This window comes from Chiroxiphia lanceolata, chromosome 20, assembly GCF_009829145.1.
Source record: "Chiroxiphia lanceolata isolate bChiLan1 chromosome 20, bChiLan1.pri, whole genome shotgun sequence".
Taxonomy (NCBI): Eukaryota; Metazoa; Chordata; class Aves; order Passeriformes; family Pipridae; genus Chiroxiphia; species Chiroxiphia lanceolata.
In genome coordinates, this window is record NC_045656.1 from 6575739 (window position 1) to 6591303 (window position 15565).

A 15565-nucleotide genomic window follows, 5' to 3' on the forward strand; every position below is an offset into this window, starting at 1 on the left:
CAATTATGTTAATGACTTCTTGTTAACTAGTAACTATCACTGGATACAAGCAGTTCAGAGCATCTTCCCCTTAACTGCCTTAAACAACAACAGAATCCTGCTTCTACTTTGTAAGTCTCTCCATTAGATCTTGGACATAAATCCATAAATCCATTAAACACTGCTGCATTAACCATACCTCTGAGACAAAAGAAATTCCCTGATGTGACATATGGCAAGACTGCTGGGATAAACGACTTGCTCAAACAGGGCAGGGAGCGTTTGCCTCTCCAGCCTTTGCTTTACCCACTACACTGCCCTGAGCACAGGGAGCACATTTGTCTTGGAAAAAAGGGTTAAAAAATTAGTGCAATTCAGTGGGAGAGTGGCAGCAGCAGAAAATGGGAGCAGAGCACTTTAAGAGAGCCCTGGGAAGCTGTAACCTGAAGCCTGCCGAAGGCTGGGCTGGGGGAAGCAGCAAAAAGCAGATGTGGCTGCACCAAACCCACAGTGTCCTCGACTCGCACCCGCTGGGAGCCCCTGACAGCAGCGGCAGAGAGGAGCCCGAGGTAAGGGACAGCTCAGGGCAGCTCACCTGTGCCCACTGCCAGCGGTGAGGGGAGCACAGGGCAGGGGCTGAGGCTGGGGAGTTCTCAGAGCACCTGGGAAATGGGAAGAATGGTTCACGTGCAGGTGTTAAAAGGTGTGATTCCCACCAAGAGACCTCACCAAGGACTGGGAGCCACCAGCACCAGCTTTGCCTCCGGGGCTGAACTGTGCTTGGGAACTGGGGTGGTTTTCTGCCTTTCACGCATCTGCCTTGCACCTTTTTCTCTGTGATGGTAACAAGTTTGGTGACAGTCAAATCCTCTAGAGCTGGTAGCTGCAGGATGCTTCAGGAGTGCTGTGGGGTGGAACGAGCAGAGTGAGCAGACTGAACTCATGGCTCATGTTTCACAGCACCTCTAAAGGTTGAAGCGTTTATAAACGATGTGAGACTTGTACCATTGTAGAGGGAAAGTAAAGTATTTCCTTCGCACCTGCAGGCCTTCACAAATCGACAACTCCCAGACACAAAGTACCTTCTCAGCTCATTTCTCAAAGTTTTCTTCCTGTACCTTCCTGACTGTAACATCACATGCTGTTGCTCCTTCTCTTCTCTTCTCTTTAAAGACAGCCACAGATTTTAATATCATCCCACCTCTCTCCAACCAAATTCTTTTCTCTGCATTGCTGGCTGTGTGCTAAGAGAAATACAAATAGAATCCAGATGTTCAGGCCAATTCAAACGCAAAAGGCTTTGTCTTTTTAAAATGGAAATTGCTTTTTGGCAAAGTTTGAGAAATATGAAGCTGGTGACAGTACTGGCAAAAACAATACAATCTGCAAAACCAATCTCCGCTCTCGTGGTCCCAGGAGCTCAGTGTAGTTGGAAGCAGGGGTTGTGTTGAGGTTATTTTTTTTTTCTTCAGAAAAAAGGTTATGCTCCGTGGAAAACCTTCATCTCTAAACTAGACTGGGCCAAATCTCTTCCTCTCAGCATGCAAGAATACAGCTGGGTGCAGGCACCCTCACAGAGCCCTCGCTAAGGCCTGTTTAACTGAGACTCACGCAGGGCTTCTGTCATCTCTCTTCCAGCATGGTGCCTGTTCACTGTAAAACTCTGCAGTGATAGGAGCAATCCCAACATTATATCCACTATCATACCACCAAATGCACTGGTTTGTTCCAGATAATAAATTCCTCTTGATCCACATCTTCTGCACCAGAAACCTCATCTACTCAGCAGCTGAGATAGCAGCAGGTCGCAGGATGCAAGTGCACAGGGAAAAGAGGGTACCACTTCTGTGTTGCACTGACTGAACACAGATGAAAACTTAAAACCTTCACTGTGGTGCCTTTTTCTCCATGGGAGAGCTGCCTCCAGAAGAAAAGACAGGAAAGGGAAACAGCAAACTGCCTTTCACTCTGCCTGAACTGGGTCCTGAACTGAGGCTGTTGTAGCCACGTGTATTTCTAGCAGCAGGCATGTTTTCTTTACAGCTGAAGTTAATCTGAAACACATGTTCTTTCTCTGATTTCTCTAGATGCCTGGATGACAAGGGTTAGTTAAATACAACCCTCTTCCTTTAATTTCTGGGAATCTATCTAAACATTGCTTCAGACCAGCCTCAGTGGCGTCTATTCTCGGGGGCATGACACTGCAGCAGCTCTGGTTTACCCACAGCAAAACCCTGGGTTACTCACTGCCCTTTGGACCAGACAGATCTGTCTGGAAGGGCCACATATACCAGTACTGGAGTGATGAAAAGTGGATTCCGCAGAAGGAACTGCTCTGGGGAGTTTGGTACTTTTCTCCCACCTCTGTTAAAAAGATTGAATAAGTCAAGGTCTGTCTTTCACTTCTTCTCTAGATCTGGCCCAGCATTAGGTATTTACTCCCCCTCTCCTTATTGTCTTTTAAGAAAACTCTTCTATTTTACTTGATCAAATTGCAAATAAGAAGCAAAGGATGCACACAGGCTGTGTAGCCTTTCAGGTACATGCAGACACAAGAAACATGGCAAGCTACTAACTGAGGCAGCTAACTTTTGTAGCAGAGGAGTAACCAGTCAATGATGTCTTCTGCCCTGTTAAACAATATGGATTTGGTACCTTTTATAAATGAAGACTTGAATTCTTTTAAGTCTCAAACTCAGAAGAAATGATTTGGTACTTTTCTGGACCTTGGCACTCAGTAACTGCCAACATCAGTGTGGTTTGGGCCACACACATCTGCTTTTGTGCTCAGGCACACCCACAGTGTGTGCTTGCCCAGTTTTAAAGTCACTGGGGCCAGGCTGGCTGGGTACTTCCAACTAGAGAATAAAACTTGGCTAAGATCAGGTGTGTGTTTCACAATTGGAAGGACAAGCAGCAGCATGTATCACTGCAGTTCCTGTCACAACCAGGTACAGTGAATACTAGTGGTAGAGGTGTATTTGCTTGGTTGCTCAAACTCTCTCTGCCATGTTCTTACTCTGTAGGTTCAGGCATGCAGATTCCAGTGGTTCTCCTTTTCCTGGGTCTCTTAACTGTCCCAAGCAGAACCCAGAACTCAGCTACTGAGCAGGTGAGTAGGAGACAACAGGCAAAGAGTGAGGGAGAGACACTTGGAGCAGGTAATTTAATTTTAGAGAATCTTATGCAAGGATTAAGCACTACCCTCCTAAGTTACTAGGATTTTATTTAGCAGCATAATGAGACTAACTCCTGCTTTACCTAGATAAAACCACAGTAGTTACATCAGGGGATGACCATGAGGCAGAAATAGTGGATTTCAAATTCAGTGGTGCCTTTGGCTTTCCTGGGACACTTAAAGTAACTGTTCCCACGCTCACCTCCAAGATTAAGCCAGTATTTCTGTACATCACAGGAGAGTGAGTATCTGTAGATTGTTTGCCTTTGACACATTTATCACAACTGCACCCGCCCTTGCAAACTGCAAGTCTAACCAGAGTGCTCCCTGTACCTGCCAGAACTCTGCCACTGCTGATGGAGCCAACGCTGGCGAGGAAGAGGAAGATCCATTCTACAAGACCCCTGTAAACAAGCTGGCAGCTGCAGTCTCCAACTTTGGCTACGACCTGTACCGCCAGCAGTCCAGCCGCACAGCCACCGCCAACGTGCTGCTGTCTCCCTTCAGCCTGGCTACTGCACTTTCTGGTCTCTCACTTGGTGAGTTCTTGCCCAGTTTCCTCACATACCATTTGGTTTGACAGGCTGTCCCTCACTGTTGTTGTTGTTGTTGCTCTTGGCAGGTGCTGGAGAACGAACCGAAAATGTGATTTCTCGTGCTCTCTTCTACGATCTGCTCAACAAAGCTGAGGTCCATGACACTTACAAGGACCTCCTGAGCAGCGTGACTGGACCAGAGAAGAGCATGAAAAGTGCCTCCCGGATCATCTTGGAGAAAAGTAAAAGTCCTTCTTCCCCTCTCTTACATTTTACCTAAATAACTAGCAGCAGGTAGTTATTTAGGTGTGTGTACATACACACACACATATGCACACTGAATAACACAGCACTAACAACTGTGGCTCTGACATCCTCCTGAGCCAGGATGCAGACAGTGCATGGAATGCTCTTGCTGCTTCAGAAACAGCCTGGAGAGTTTGTGTGCACTTAAATAAAAGACCAGACGTGCACACAAAGACAATGGGGATGGAGCAGTTAACGTGCAAAAAGTCCTAAAAAGAAACTTGCTGAGAATTTTGCCTTCACTCCAGGCTGTCTGGCAGGTGTTGCTGGCTTCCAGGAACCACAGATCACATTTTCTATTTGTGATAACATTCAGCCATACTCCTTTGTTTAATTCCTTGCAGAGCTATTTTAAATGTCTGCTCTTGGCATGCAATAAACATCTGCTGAGAAAGCTAAGAGCTATCTTTTGGAACCTGCTGGTTCCAAGAATCCAATAGGTTGAGTAAGCTGTACCCATAAAGCAGGCTGGAGAAAGAAGAAAGGCTGATGTTGGAATAGCTGTGTCCAAGCCTTCGGTTCTTATCTCCTATTTTCCCTTTTCAGAAGAAAGTTATCCCACACTCCAGCATGGGTGGCTGTAGGATTTGGATCAGTTTCCTCAATGGGCCTTCAGTTATTCTTCTTCAAAGCAGGGTTCTGTATATATACAGCCACAGATATTTTTTAAGAGACCTGCTGCTGGGTTTTGGATTGCAACGTGCTGCCTTGAGATTGTTTTGGTAAGGGAGATTGCTGCAATATCCATGTTTTTGTTCCCCAGGACTCAGGGCAAAGCCTGGATTTTACAGCCAACTAGAGAAGTCCTACAAGATGCGTCTGAGGGCACTGAGTGGCAATACCCAGTTAGACCTGCAAGAAATCAACACCTGGGTCCGGCAGCAGACAAAGGGAAGGATTATGAGGTTCATGAAGGACATGCCCTCAGATGTCAGCATTCTCCTTGCTGGGGCTGCTTTCTTCAAGGGTAAGAATGTTGTGTACTTGGATACAGAGTCCATTAAGCATGTGTGAGAAGAGGAATGCTCTCAGTTCCAATAAAGCAAACAGACTGCCAGAGACACAGAGTGTGAGAAGACAGTGTTTGAGAACGTTTAGTAAAGAAGAAAAAACACACACTATCTGAACAGAAATAGTCCTGAGGGAGGAATTATTACTCTTAGGAAGCTGAGTCTTGATCTGTTTGCAGTAAAAGACCAGAGAAGAAAGTTTAAGCTCACAAAACTCCAGAATATCACCACTTAAGGAAGGCACAGCTCAGAGTGTTCTGAGCCTTTTTACCACTGTAGAGGGAATGGAAGGAGATACTAGAGAGCTGTTCTAAAACATGCTGTAAGCCAGTGTCCTGGAGAATTATTGCTTAGAGACAAGGAGCAAAATAAAGGGTGGGGAGAGAAGCACTTTATATGCATTGACACAACTGTTACCCTTTAAAATAGTTTTGTAATTACATAAACTTCCCAATAGCTACTCCACCCATACATACACTGTCTTGATTATTTATTTGCCATTTAGCCAATTCTCAGATGAAAAGGAGGGGCCAAAGATGGCAGTAAATCAGTAGCTCCAATCAGTCTATTTCTATCCCTGTTATGCCTCAACTCTTAAAGCACAAATACTGTATATTAAAGCACAAGATTATTCAGCCACAGACCTAAGCCTGGTTTCATATACTATTATTCCAGAAAATCCTCCCTTTTATATTTTAAAAAACAGGGACATGGAAAACAAAGTTTGACACCAAGAAGACTGCCCTGAAGGACTTCCATCTGGATGAGGACAGAACTGTGAAGGTGTCCATGATGTCAGACCCCAAAGCCATACTGCGATATGGCTTTGACTCAGAACTCAACTGCAAGGTCAGAGAGCAAATATTACATAAGATCTCCTAAACCTACTGAGGAGCAGGTTCAGCTACACCTACCTGTTAACCCACTCCAGAAGACAGCCTTGCTCTTCCCATCAGCTAGTTTTGCAATCCCTATTTTGAAAGGCAGTATGTTGATTCTTAGGATATCCTCCTTCTACATCAGCTATGTGACAAGCAGTGCATAATTTAAATAATGCCCAGGTCCTACCAGCCTGTATTGCTTGACTTAAAGTTGGGCAAGAAGAGCAGGGCACACTCCTTAAAATTTTTCCATCTCTACCTCTTTCAACTAATCTTTCACTGTAGCATGAGCTCAAAGGTGTTCTAGCTGAGAATCCCCCAGAGCAATGCTGCAGGATTCAACAGGTGAGAGAGCACTTGCCATATAACAGCAGGAAAAGTGCAGCATGGGTGGATGGAAAGCCTGGGGAAAAGCCAGAGGGGTCAGGAAGCATCATGTTGGATAAAAGCAAACAGGGAGGAAGAACAAATGTTAACTGGAAAGGCTGACCAGGCACTCAAGATGCAGGACTGTGCCTGGTACAGAATGGGTAAAACTGTTTATGGTTGATGTGACCCTTTCTTCTTTCTCTCTTATCTCTGGCTTTGCAGATTGCCCAGCTGCCATTGACAGAGGGAATCAGTGCCATGTTCTTCCTGCCTACCAGGGTGACCCAAAATATGACTCTGATTGAGGAAAGCCTCACTTCGGAGTTTGTCCACGATGTAGACAAGGAGCTGAAGACAGTCCATGCTGTGCTAAGCTTGCCCAAACTAAAGCTGAACTATGAAGAGGCACTTGGCAGCACATTAAAGGAGACAAGTATGTACATCACACCCCCTTTATAGACTGTCAGGGCTCGAAGCAGTGGGCAAGTTGTTTCCTGCTCTCAGAAGAATATGAAGCTGGTGGGTTATTAGTTAGGTCAGTGTGTAGAGATTTCACCAGCAACTAAATCATCTTGCCCAGGACTCCTCAGCTTTTTATCACATCTCTCCATCATGCTCACACAATGCTTCTGAGATTGAGAGGGTGAAGCTCAGTACAAACAGGCGTAAGCTGCTTCTCTCTGTATCCCCAGTAAACTCTGCCAGAGCAGCTCCGTGCCCTCCTGGATCACAGCATTAGCTGTACTGCTCCCCCACCCGCAATCCATGCTTTCAGCTAATGGAATTCTCTTTCTTTCCTCCAGGGCTCCAATCTCTTTTCACCTCACCTGACTTCACCAAGATTTCTGCCAAGCCTCTTAAGTTATCTCATGTGCAACACAAGGCAATGCTGGAGCTTAGTGAAGATGGGGAAAGATCCACACCAAATCCTGTGGCGAACGCTGCTCGTCTGACCTTCCCCATAGAATATCACGTGGACAGACCTTTCCTTCTTGTACTGCGAGATGACACCACTGGAACCCTCCTCTTTATTGGCAAGATCCTGGATCCCAGGGGTGTTTAGATCCCATCACAATAATCTGCAATGGTAGAGCCCAAATGGAAAGGGTGGTATTGGGAGGGATACTGACTCCCTGCTCTGCTGCACAAAGACACAACTTGCAAATCTTATGCCTTCATGCTGCAATAAAAGAGCTTTTGCTATTAATCTCAGCAAGGCCCTTGAAAGATTGTCTGCCTACATCCTGTGCCTTCACTCCCAATTTCCCCAGTGAGCCACAATGCAGTTCTGTGTCCCGAAAGCAAGAAATACCTGGTGTATACTGCATTCTTCCCTATCCTGCTTTCCAACCTCACACCAGTTGTTGATACCAAATCCCTCATTACTGACAGACCTGTGCTGGAGCCCTCCCAAGTTCTGCAGTGCCCCCTCCTATAGGCTGTAAGTTTGCACTTCCCAGCCTGCTGCCTCACCCCTCCCAACTATTTACATTTGACACTGGCAAGAAAAGTGCTTCACAGTATTAAAAATAGAAGGCAGTGTGCTCTGGATGACTGTACGTTCATAATGCTCAGGGTACCACACAGGGGAGAGTCACACTTCATACACAAGCAACTCAAACATTTGCTTCCAACCCACACATAGAAATTATACAACAGCCTCTATTCCCACACACAGACCTCTCACGTTAGAATTGGTCATTTTATTTACAACAGCCTCACTAAAGAGCACTTCTGATTTCATTCAAGTTGCTGTTACACGATTTTCCAGCTTGTACTACATGACTACCTTACCACATGACACTTAGCTTTGATGAAAGATCACATTGCAGCTTCCTTTGACAGGGAAATTAAGTCCTCTGAAGGATGCTTCTGGGAAGCTCTGACAGACAGGTCTTCATCTCTTGTAGTTCCTGGATCTGAGCACTCTGAGGACCACAGTGCACTGACAAAATCTCCTCTGCTCTTTGAATTGTGCTCAGAGCTTCAGAAACTGCAAATCTGAAACAGGAAGATAATAACAGAGTATGCAAAATACTTAATTCAGCTTCTTGACTTACACAACCTTTAAGCTCTTTCTACCAAAACCTAAACCTGTTCATGGGTACAGATCCCACCCTCCCCTGCCTTTCAGCACCAGGCAAATCATGTGCAACTTCAGCTGCAAAGGGAGGATGAGGGGGAGGAAAAGGTAAGGAGATGGACAAAAACTGAAAACATTATCTCTGAGTACAGTACCCCCTATTTCCTCACTGTGGCTCCCACCAAAATTAATTCAGTTAAAGGGAGGTGTTGTGAGAAGCTTTTCAGAAGCAGTCCAGGGATTTCCTTGACAATAAAACAAGAGGATTTCATTCTCTCCTTTGAGAAGATGTCAGCAACATCACACAACTGAGGTATAAACACCAAGGGTGATGAGTTGTCAGAATAAAATGATTGGACAGGGAATAAATTGAGCCAAGGAGAAGCGAAAAATAGACAGGCAAAAGCAGAGAAAACAGGTCCAAAGAGAGCTGTGAGGAATAGGGGAACCCCAGTGGGGTTAAAGAACTTGCACTTGTGTAATGGCCAACTCTGGTAGCTGTGCCAGATTGCCCAGTGTCCTGCGAGACACCCTCAGGGTGCCAAGGACCACCTGCCATGATACTGTGTCAGACACACAGGAATGGTGCAGAGAAGGGACAGAGGATGAAACCAAACTTACCCATTGAAGAGAATTTGTGCCAGCTTGAAGAGTTCATGACCTGTTTCTACACTTGATGGCCCATGATGCATTTCCACAATCCCAATACTCTTCTTCAGGTGTCTGGCTGCTTCCTGCCACTTCCCTGATGGAAAACCAAAACAAAACAAAAAATGAGAAACAAATAAGTATTTTCTAGAGCTATCACCACCCAAAGAATCTGACAGCATTATGCACAACGTGATGAACTATGTCCACAGCATTCTTGGGAGGCTGCTGAACCCAGAACCAGGACAGGCAGTCTAGAAGAACACGAGATGACATTATTGTTCACTGGCTGCCAGGAACATAGTTTTGGTCTTTCTGAGAGCCCTGTTGTCAAAACTAGGGAAAAAATGTAAGGGCCAGTCTGAGAAAAGGCTAGTCATGTTAAATTCAAAGTTCAGAAACATGGGATAATGAGAAGACAATGCCATACCAAGAGTAGCATAGACCTGTGCCAGATGATCCTCCATTTCTCCCATCAGCAAATGCTCTGGAGATAAGAAGTTTCCAGCATCCATTTGACACTTCAGGAGCACTTTGATAGCCTGATCTATAATGAAACAGGTTATAAAATTCATCCTATGGCCAGTCTCCAGCTGTCCATGATCCATGAAGTAAAATCAATCTGATCTCATCTTTGCATCTTACACAGGTAATTGGGATTTGGTTGGGATTCAACTCTGCTTATTCTACCCCAGTGTAGGCCCAACTCACCCCAGGAAAGCAAGGCCCGGGAATGCCCAACTCCAATGTTACCCTGCCTTCTTTTTATTTAATTACTTTACTATGTGTGACTTGGATTAATACCCAGATCAGGGGTATAAAAACCCTAAAGCTGAAGTCCCCAGGGACACCAGGCCACATGCCATAAGACCCCAAAGGCATGAGCAACAGTGCCATCTCATGGCTATAGCTTTGTGTCCCGATGTGTACTCCTCAGCTCCTGACCTTAGAGCAGAAAGCTGAGCCTTACCAGCTTTCCTGTCCCTTAGCAGGTCTAAAGCTTTCTTGATCTGTTGCTGAAGGTCCTGTAAACGGCGTGACAGGTTCTCTCTGCTGACTGAGGTTGCACAAGCTTCATTTGAACAACAAAGCAGGTCTTCTTCCCCCTATGGAAATCATCCCTGTGATCGTTCCTGCTCACGTTCAACTCAGCACTTACTTTCCATCTCCATTAGCTCTGTATTGTTTTATAGAGATGCTAAATTGTTTTTCAGTTGTATTCATTAAACAAAGTGACTTTTTCGTAAAGTGCTATTAGCTTATTTGATTTTATAAGAAACAGTGAGATACTGTCATGACTCTACAGTGGCTTTTGCCTTCTGAGCAGGGATTGAACTGAGGTCTTTAACTCTTGGCTTTCCCAGAGACCCAAACCTTACACACCCCAGTAAGTTCCACAGTCATAACTCTGGGAGAACTACCTGCATTGGAGCCTGGCAGCTGGGACAGCAGAATGAGTTTCTCATGGACACCACGCTCTTGACATCAGACTCTAACTCATCAAGGCAAGCCCGACAGCGACACTCAAAGAAATACTGTCTGAGAAGCTGTTGTCTCTCAGCAGCTCCCATTCTACATTGGTGAGGCCCTGAAAAGGAATGGCAAGGGTAGAAAACTCTAAACAGGTACAGTTCTTAATATCAGAGTAAATGGATCTTGGTTATAACTGAGACCACATATGTTTTGGAGAGGACATAGCTGGAGACTGAAAATCCAACAGCAGGTTCAAGTGATAAAATTTTGTGTTGATAACTTTGGTCAAGGCTGATACATAAAAAAAGGCTCCAGCAACATCATGGTATTATGGTATTAATATCCACCAGAATGCCAAGGAATGATGTCTGTGCCTTGAGACAAACCCAGAGTTAATGCTTACCATAGCAATGGAAGATCTCTTGGCCCCTTGGGATTGGCTGCGATGCCCTGACAGTGGCAGCTGTCCCACTAAATGACACGCTGGTGTTGGGACAGCACGAGTGGTTCAGGAGGCTGAGGACTGGAAAGAAGGCTGTCGCCAGGCGCACGGGCTTCTTATTTACAACAGCACCATCTCCGGGCCCTGGAGACAGAGGAAGAACAGGCAGGTTGGGAATGGACGCTCACAAACCCACGCAACTTCTGCAACGAGCGCCGTGACCGATCGCAGACAGCAGCAGGAAGGTTCCCGGTATATTGCTGCAATAAATAATAGTGAAACACGCTCTGCATGTGCACCAAAGAACAGGCCAGCATGGGACAGGCCATTAAATTTTAAGCAAGTCATTTTCATCTGCAGTGGGAGCGTTTTACAGCTGATAATTCAATCTCTTCCCTTCACACAAGCTAGATGAGCAAGGACAGGATGGTTCCGGGCTCCTCAGTACGAGAAAGAGAAGAAGCTACCAGAGAGAGTCCAGCAGAAGCCATCAAGATGCAGAGGGGTCTGGAGCATCTCTCTTATGAGGAGAGACTGAGGGAGGTGGGCCTGGTTAGTCCAGAGAAGACTGAGAGGGGACAATAAATATAAATATCTCAAAGGTGGGTGATAGGAGGATGGTGCCAGACTCTTTTCAGTGGTGCCCAGTGACAGGACAAGGAGCAATGGCTATGAACTAAAACACAAGAAGTTCCACATGAGGAAGACCTTCCTTCCACTGAGGGTGGCAGAGCACTGGAACTGCCCAGGGAAGGTGTGCAGTCTCCCTGTCTGGAGACATTCCAAACCCACCTGGACATGTTCCTGTGTCACCTGCTCCAGGTGACCCTGCTTTGGCAGGGGGGGTTGGACTGGGTGATCTCCAGAGGTCCCTTCCAACCTTAACGATTCTGTGATTCTGTGACAAGAGAGAAGGACTTAAAAGTCTTTATCTTACCCAACTCCTGCATTACAGTGATGGCTTGTGCATTACACTGCAGCTGCAACACGTGTCTCAGCATTGCTTCTGCCACAGTCTTCAGCTCTGGAGACAATTCATCTGAGGTTTGTTCAGATGTCTTTGGTTTGGACCACTGCTCAGATGATTCCTGATTCAAAACAGCAGCATGTAGGCCAGCCTCTTGCAGCTGTTTGCATATGGCTACTACACTCAGCGTGCAGAGGAACTTGTGTTCAGGGCTGTGCTGCTCAGTGTGGGGCAAAAGGTGGAACACAGCTTGGTAAGAACTGTGATACTGACCACTGTCGTCACAACCAGGGATACGTCTGGTACCAGCTCCTGCCTCTGGTGCCTCACTGAGACATTTGCACCCTGCTTTGGGGTTATGAGGGTCCTTGTCCCCGCTGTGGGACCATTCCACCAGCCTGTTAACCTCTGCAAATCCTGCCAGTAGAACAGTCCTCAAGGCTACGTGGCAGAAGACGCCCAACGTGAGAAGCAGCGCTCCCAGGGAACACTCTGTCCTGTGGTACTGCTCCCATGCCATGTCTGCACAGTCCTGGCTGCAGTACTTTGCATAACTGCACCCCTGACAAGGCACTGAGGCCAAGAGCTGCCTCAGACAACGGTGGCAATAAAGATCTGCATTAGTGAACCGAGTGTCCCACGCTGTTTCACTGTCCTGCAGAGGAAGGCTCTCCCCAGGGCAGAGCACACTTACAAAGGCCTCCTCTTTCAACAGGCTCTGTCCTGGCATGATGTCCTGGGAGGCCACCAAGTGTCGTCCTCTCTCTGTATCAAAATTCAAGCTCAAAGACGAAGATGCACCTGAAATACTGTTGTTCTCTTCCCAGATCTCTGACTTCCCTTGCATGTCAGCACATGCTTCTTGTGCAGGCTCTGGACACCTCTCTTTCTCATGTAATTTAACCTTCAGTTGACTTAATTTTTTTAGCAGTGTCTGGTGTGTAGGACTAGTCATGAGCCCATCCATATGGATTTTACTCTCCACCACACTGAGGGCGTCTGCTGCATCCTGTGACCTCCCCAGGCACAGCAGACACTCAGCTTTCCGCAGCAAGACCTTGGGCAGCAGCCTGTCTGGATAGCCATGGCTTTCAGCTCTGGCAATGTCTTCCAAACAAACCTAGGAACAAAGAAAAGGCCTTTTAAACGCACTTGAAAACCAGCTGAGACTCGTGCTCTTTTATTCCACCTATGATATTCTCAGTAAAATATTCTGTATGTTAATCAGCAAATTCCATGTGCACAGCCAATCTGTGGCCCAAATAAGGGCTCCTGACATAGAAGAAGGAAAGGAGGAACCCTTCAGAAAGTTGAAATAATGGATGTTTCAAGCACAGCTTGGGAAGCACATCTGATCTACAGTCTCTTGTTCTAATAATCAAATACCTGTTCTTGGGAGGCTTGCAGAGCACTCACCTGAACCCTGTGTGCAAACACTGTGCTTTAACACCTCAGAGGATCTGTGGGCTCTTCCTTGTCCCAATCCCCCCTCTTACAGAATCACAGAATCGTTAAGGTTGGAAAAAACCTCTAAGATCATTGAATCCAACCATAAACCCAGCACTGCCAAGCCCAACACTAACCCATGTCCCCAGGAGCAACATCTATACAGTTTTTTAATACTTCCAGGGATGGTGACACCACCACTGCCCTTGGCAGCCTATTCCAGGGTTTGACAACCCTTTTTGGGAGCAAATCATTCCAAATATCTAACCTAAACCTCTCCTGGAGCAACTTGAGGCCATTTCCTCTTGTCCTGTCACTTGCTACTTGGAAAAAGAGATTGACCCCCACCTGGTTACAACTTCCTTTCAGGGAGTTGTAGAGAGCAAGAAGGCCCCCCCTGGGCCTTTTTTTCTCCAGCCAGAGCCCCCTCCAGGTGCTCCTCATCAGACTTGTGCTCCAGACCCTTCCCCAGCTCCACTGTCCTTCTCTGGACACATTTCTACACACCTCTTGCTACACAGGAGGGCTCAGCCCACCCTGTGGGGGTTTGGCCTTGCTTGGGGGCACCCAGGCGCGTGGGGGGTGGGTGCTTCCCACCGCTTACCTCAAAGTGCTCCAGGTGGAAGAGGGCGGCAGAGCGGTTGGCAAAGCAGATGGACACCTCAGGGCTGCTGGGGGGCTCGTGGGATGCCGCCTGTGGGGACCAGAGAACTGCTACTGCCTCAGGGATCCCTCATGGGTTTGCGGGACCCCCTTCCTGGGGATCCCCTCATGGGACCCCTTTGACCATGAGGGGGGTGTAGGAGTCCCTCCCGAAGGATCCCCTCATGGGACGCTTTTGTCTGCGAGGGGCTGCGGGACCTGTTCCCTGGGGATCCCCTCACAGGACCCCTTCAACCATAAGGGGCTGCAGGAGCCCCTCCCTGGGGATCTCCTCATGGAAGCCCTTCGGCCATGAGGGGCTGTGGGACCCCCTCCCCAAGGATCCCCTCACGGGAGCCCTTTGGCCATGAGGGAGGAGCTGCTCCGGGGGCTGCCCCACCACACCCACCTTTGAATAGAGCCTCAGGGCCATCTGGTACCGCCGGCGGCCGAATTCCCGGTTTCCCTGCTCCCGGTAGAAGCTTGCAGCCTCTGGCTCCTTGCCCGTGCAGACCCGCTGGCACAACCGCACCAGGGCCGCCTCTTCTTCCTTGGTCCTGCGGGACACGGGGGTCAGCGCCACAGAATCACAGGATGGGTCAGGAACCACACTGGGAGGGACCACAGTGGCTCATCTGGTCCAACCAGGGTCATCCCAGAGCACCTGGCACAGGATTGCACCCAGGCGGTTCTGGAGTATCTCCAGTGAGGAGGACTCAACACCCTCTCTGGGCAACCTGTTCCAGCGCATGGTCACTGCACAGTAAAGAAGTTCTTCCTCATATTCACAGAATCACAGAATCAATTAGTTTGGAAAAGACCTCTAAGATCATCGAGTCCAAACTACGACCACCTTGTCAACCAGACCACGGCACCAAGTGCCACGTCCAGTCGTTCCTTAAGCACCTCCAGGGATGATGACTCCACCACCTCCCAGGGCAGCTCATTCCAATATCTAATCACCCTTCATCAGAAAAAATTCTTCCTAATATCCAACCTAAACTTCCTCTGGCACAGCTTAAGACTCTGCCTGCTTGTCCTCCCTCTAGTTGCTTGAGAGAAGAGACCGATCCCTCCTTTCAGGTAGAAACGTGGAATTTTCCCTAGTTAGAACGTCCTGGACATCAGTTTCTTCCCGTTGTCCTTTTTCCTATTACCCGGCACCCCCGAGCAGAGCCTGGTCCATCCCCTGACACTCCTCCTCTAGATATATATACACATTAATGAGGTCCCCTCTCAGCCGTCTCTTCTCGAGGCTGAACAGCCCCAGCTCCCTCAGCCTTTCCTCACACCAGAGATGCTGCAGCCCCGCAGTCACCCTCGTTGCCCTGCGCTGTTCTCGCTCCAGGAGCTCCATGTCCCTCTCGCACCGCGTCCCGCCCAGCCCGCGGCTCACCGGAGCAGGTCGCAGCCCAGGCGCACCGCGTCGTGAAGCGAAGCCGCCGCCAGCCGCTCCCGCAGCGGCGGGTCCAGCTCGGCCCAGCGCCGGGCGAGCAATCCCCGCCACTCCGGCCCCGGCAGCGCCATCTCCGGCCCCGCCACTCCGCCAGCAACTGCCACTGCCATGGCGGAGCCCAGAGGCGCCAGTGAGGCGAATACAGGGAA

General features: G+C 48.0%; 2 protein-coding genes across 6 annotated transcripts; one reads left to right on the plus strand and one right to left on the minus strand.

Moving 5' to 3' along the window:
- The first annotated feature begins 419 nt into the window (after positions 1-419).
- On the plus strand, positions 420-7471 carry SERPINF1 (serpin family F member 1). 5 transcript variants are annotated; one of them, XM_032707210.1, is made up of 9 exons: positions 451-548; positions 2067-2083; positions 3006-3091; positions 3498-3696; positions 3780-3935; positions 4763-4966; positions 5716-5858; positions 6482-6692; positions 7063-7471. In XM_032707210.1, the coding sequence occupies exons 3-9, from the start codon at positions 3014-3016 to the stop codon at positions 7320-7322; spliced, it is 1251 nt and encodes a 416-aa protein (XP_032563101.1). In that variant the 5' UTR covers positions 451-548; positions 2067-2083; positions 3006-3013; the 3' UTR covers positions 7323-7471. The 5 variants fall into 5 exon arrangements, with proteins under 5 accessions (XP_032563099.1, XP_032563101.1, XP_032563103.1 ...); XM_032707208.1 differs by lacking the exon at positions 2067-2083 and having other exon boundaries at positions 420-548; XM_032707212.1 differs by lacking the exons at positions 451-548; positions 2067-2083 and adding an exon at positions 2346-2369.
- Positions 7472-7942: 471 nt separating this feature from the next.
- Positions 7943-15503, minus strand: SMYD4 (SET and MYND domain containing 4). Its single transcript, XM_032707207.1, has 10 exons — positions 15357-15503; positions 14370-14517; positions 13923-14012; positions 11843-12992; positions 10867-11049; positions 10412-10578; positions 9961-10096; positions 9421-9537; positions 8964-9087; positions 7943-8260 (listed from the first exon to the last, which is right to left on the minus strand). The coding sequence occupies exons 1-10, from the start codon at positions 15485-15487 to the stop codon at positions 8110-8112; spliced, it is 2397 nt and encodes a 798-aa protein (XP_032563098.1). The 5' UTR covers positions 15488-15503; the 3' UTR covers positions 7943-8109.
- Between the last annotated feature and the right edge of the window lie 62 nt (positions 15504-15565).

Excerpts from the sequence above, each read along its gene's own strand:
- SERPINF1 (XM_032707208.1), top strand. The coding sequence starts at position 3,014 with ATGCAGATTCCAGTGGTTCTCCTTTTCCTGGGTCTCTTAACTGTCCCA. Across the intron at positions 3,697-3,779 it reads ACTTTCTGGTCTCTCACTTG|GTGCTGGAGAACGAACCGAA; the intron begins GTGAGTTCTTGC and ends TGCTCTTGGCAG. Across the intron at positions 3,936-4,762 it reads CCGGATCATCTTGGAGAAAA|GACTCAGGGCAAAGCCTGGA; the intron begins GTAAAAGTCCTT and ends TTTGTTCCCCAG.
- SMYD4 (XM_032707207.1), bottom strand. The coding sequence starts at position 15,487 with ATGGCGCTGCCGGGGCCGGAGTGGCGGGGATTGCTCGCCCGGCGCTGG. Across the intron at positions 12,993-13,922 it reads TCCACCTGGAGCACTTTGAG|GTTTGTTTGGAAGACATTGC; the intron begins GTAAGCGGTGGG and ends CTTTGTTCCTAG. Across the intron at positions 9,538-9,960 it reads GCTAAGGGACAGGAAAGCTG|ATCAGGCTATCAAAGTGCTC; the intron begins GTAAGGCTCAGC and ends GTTTCATTATAG.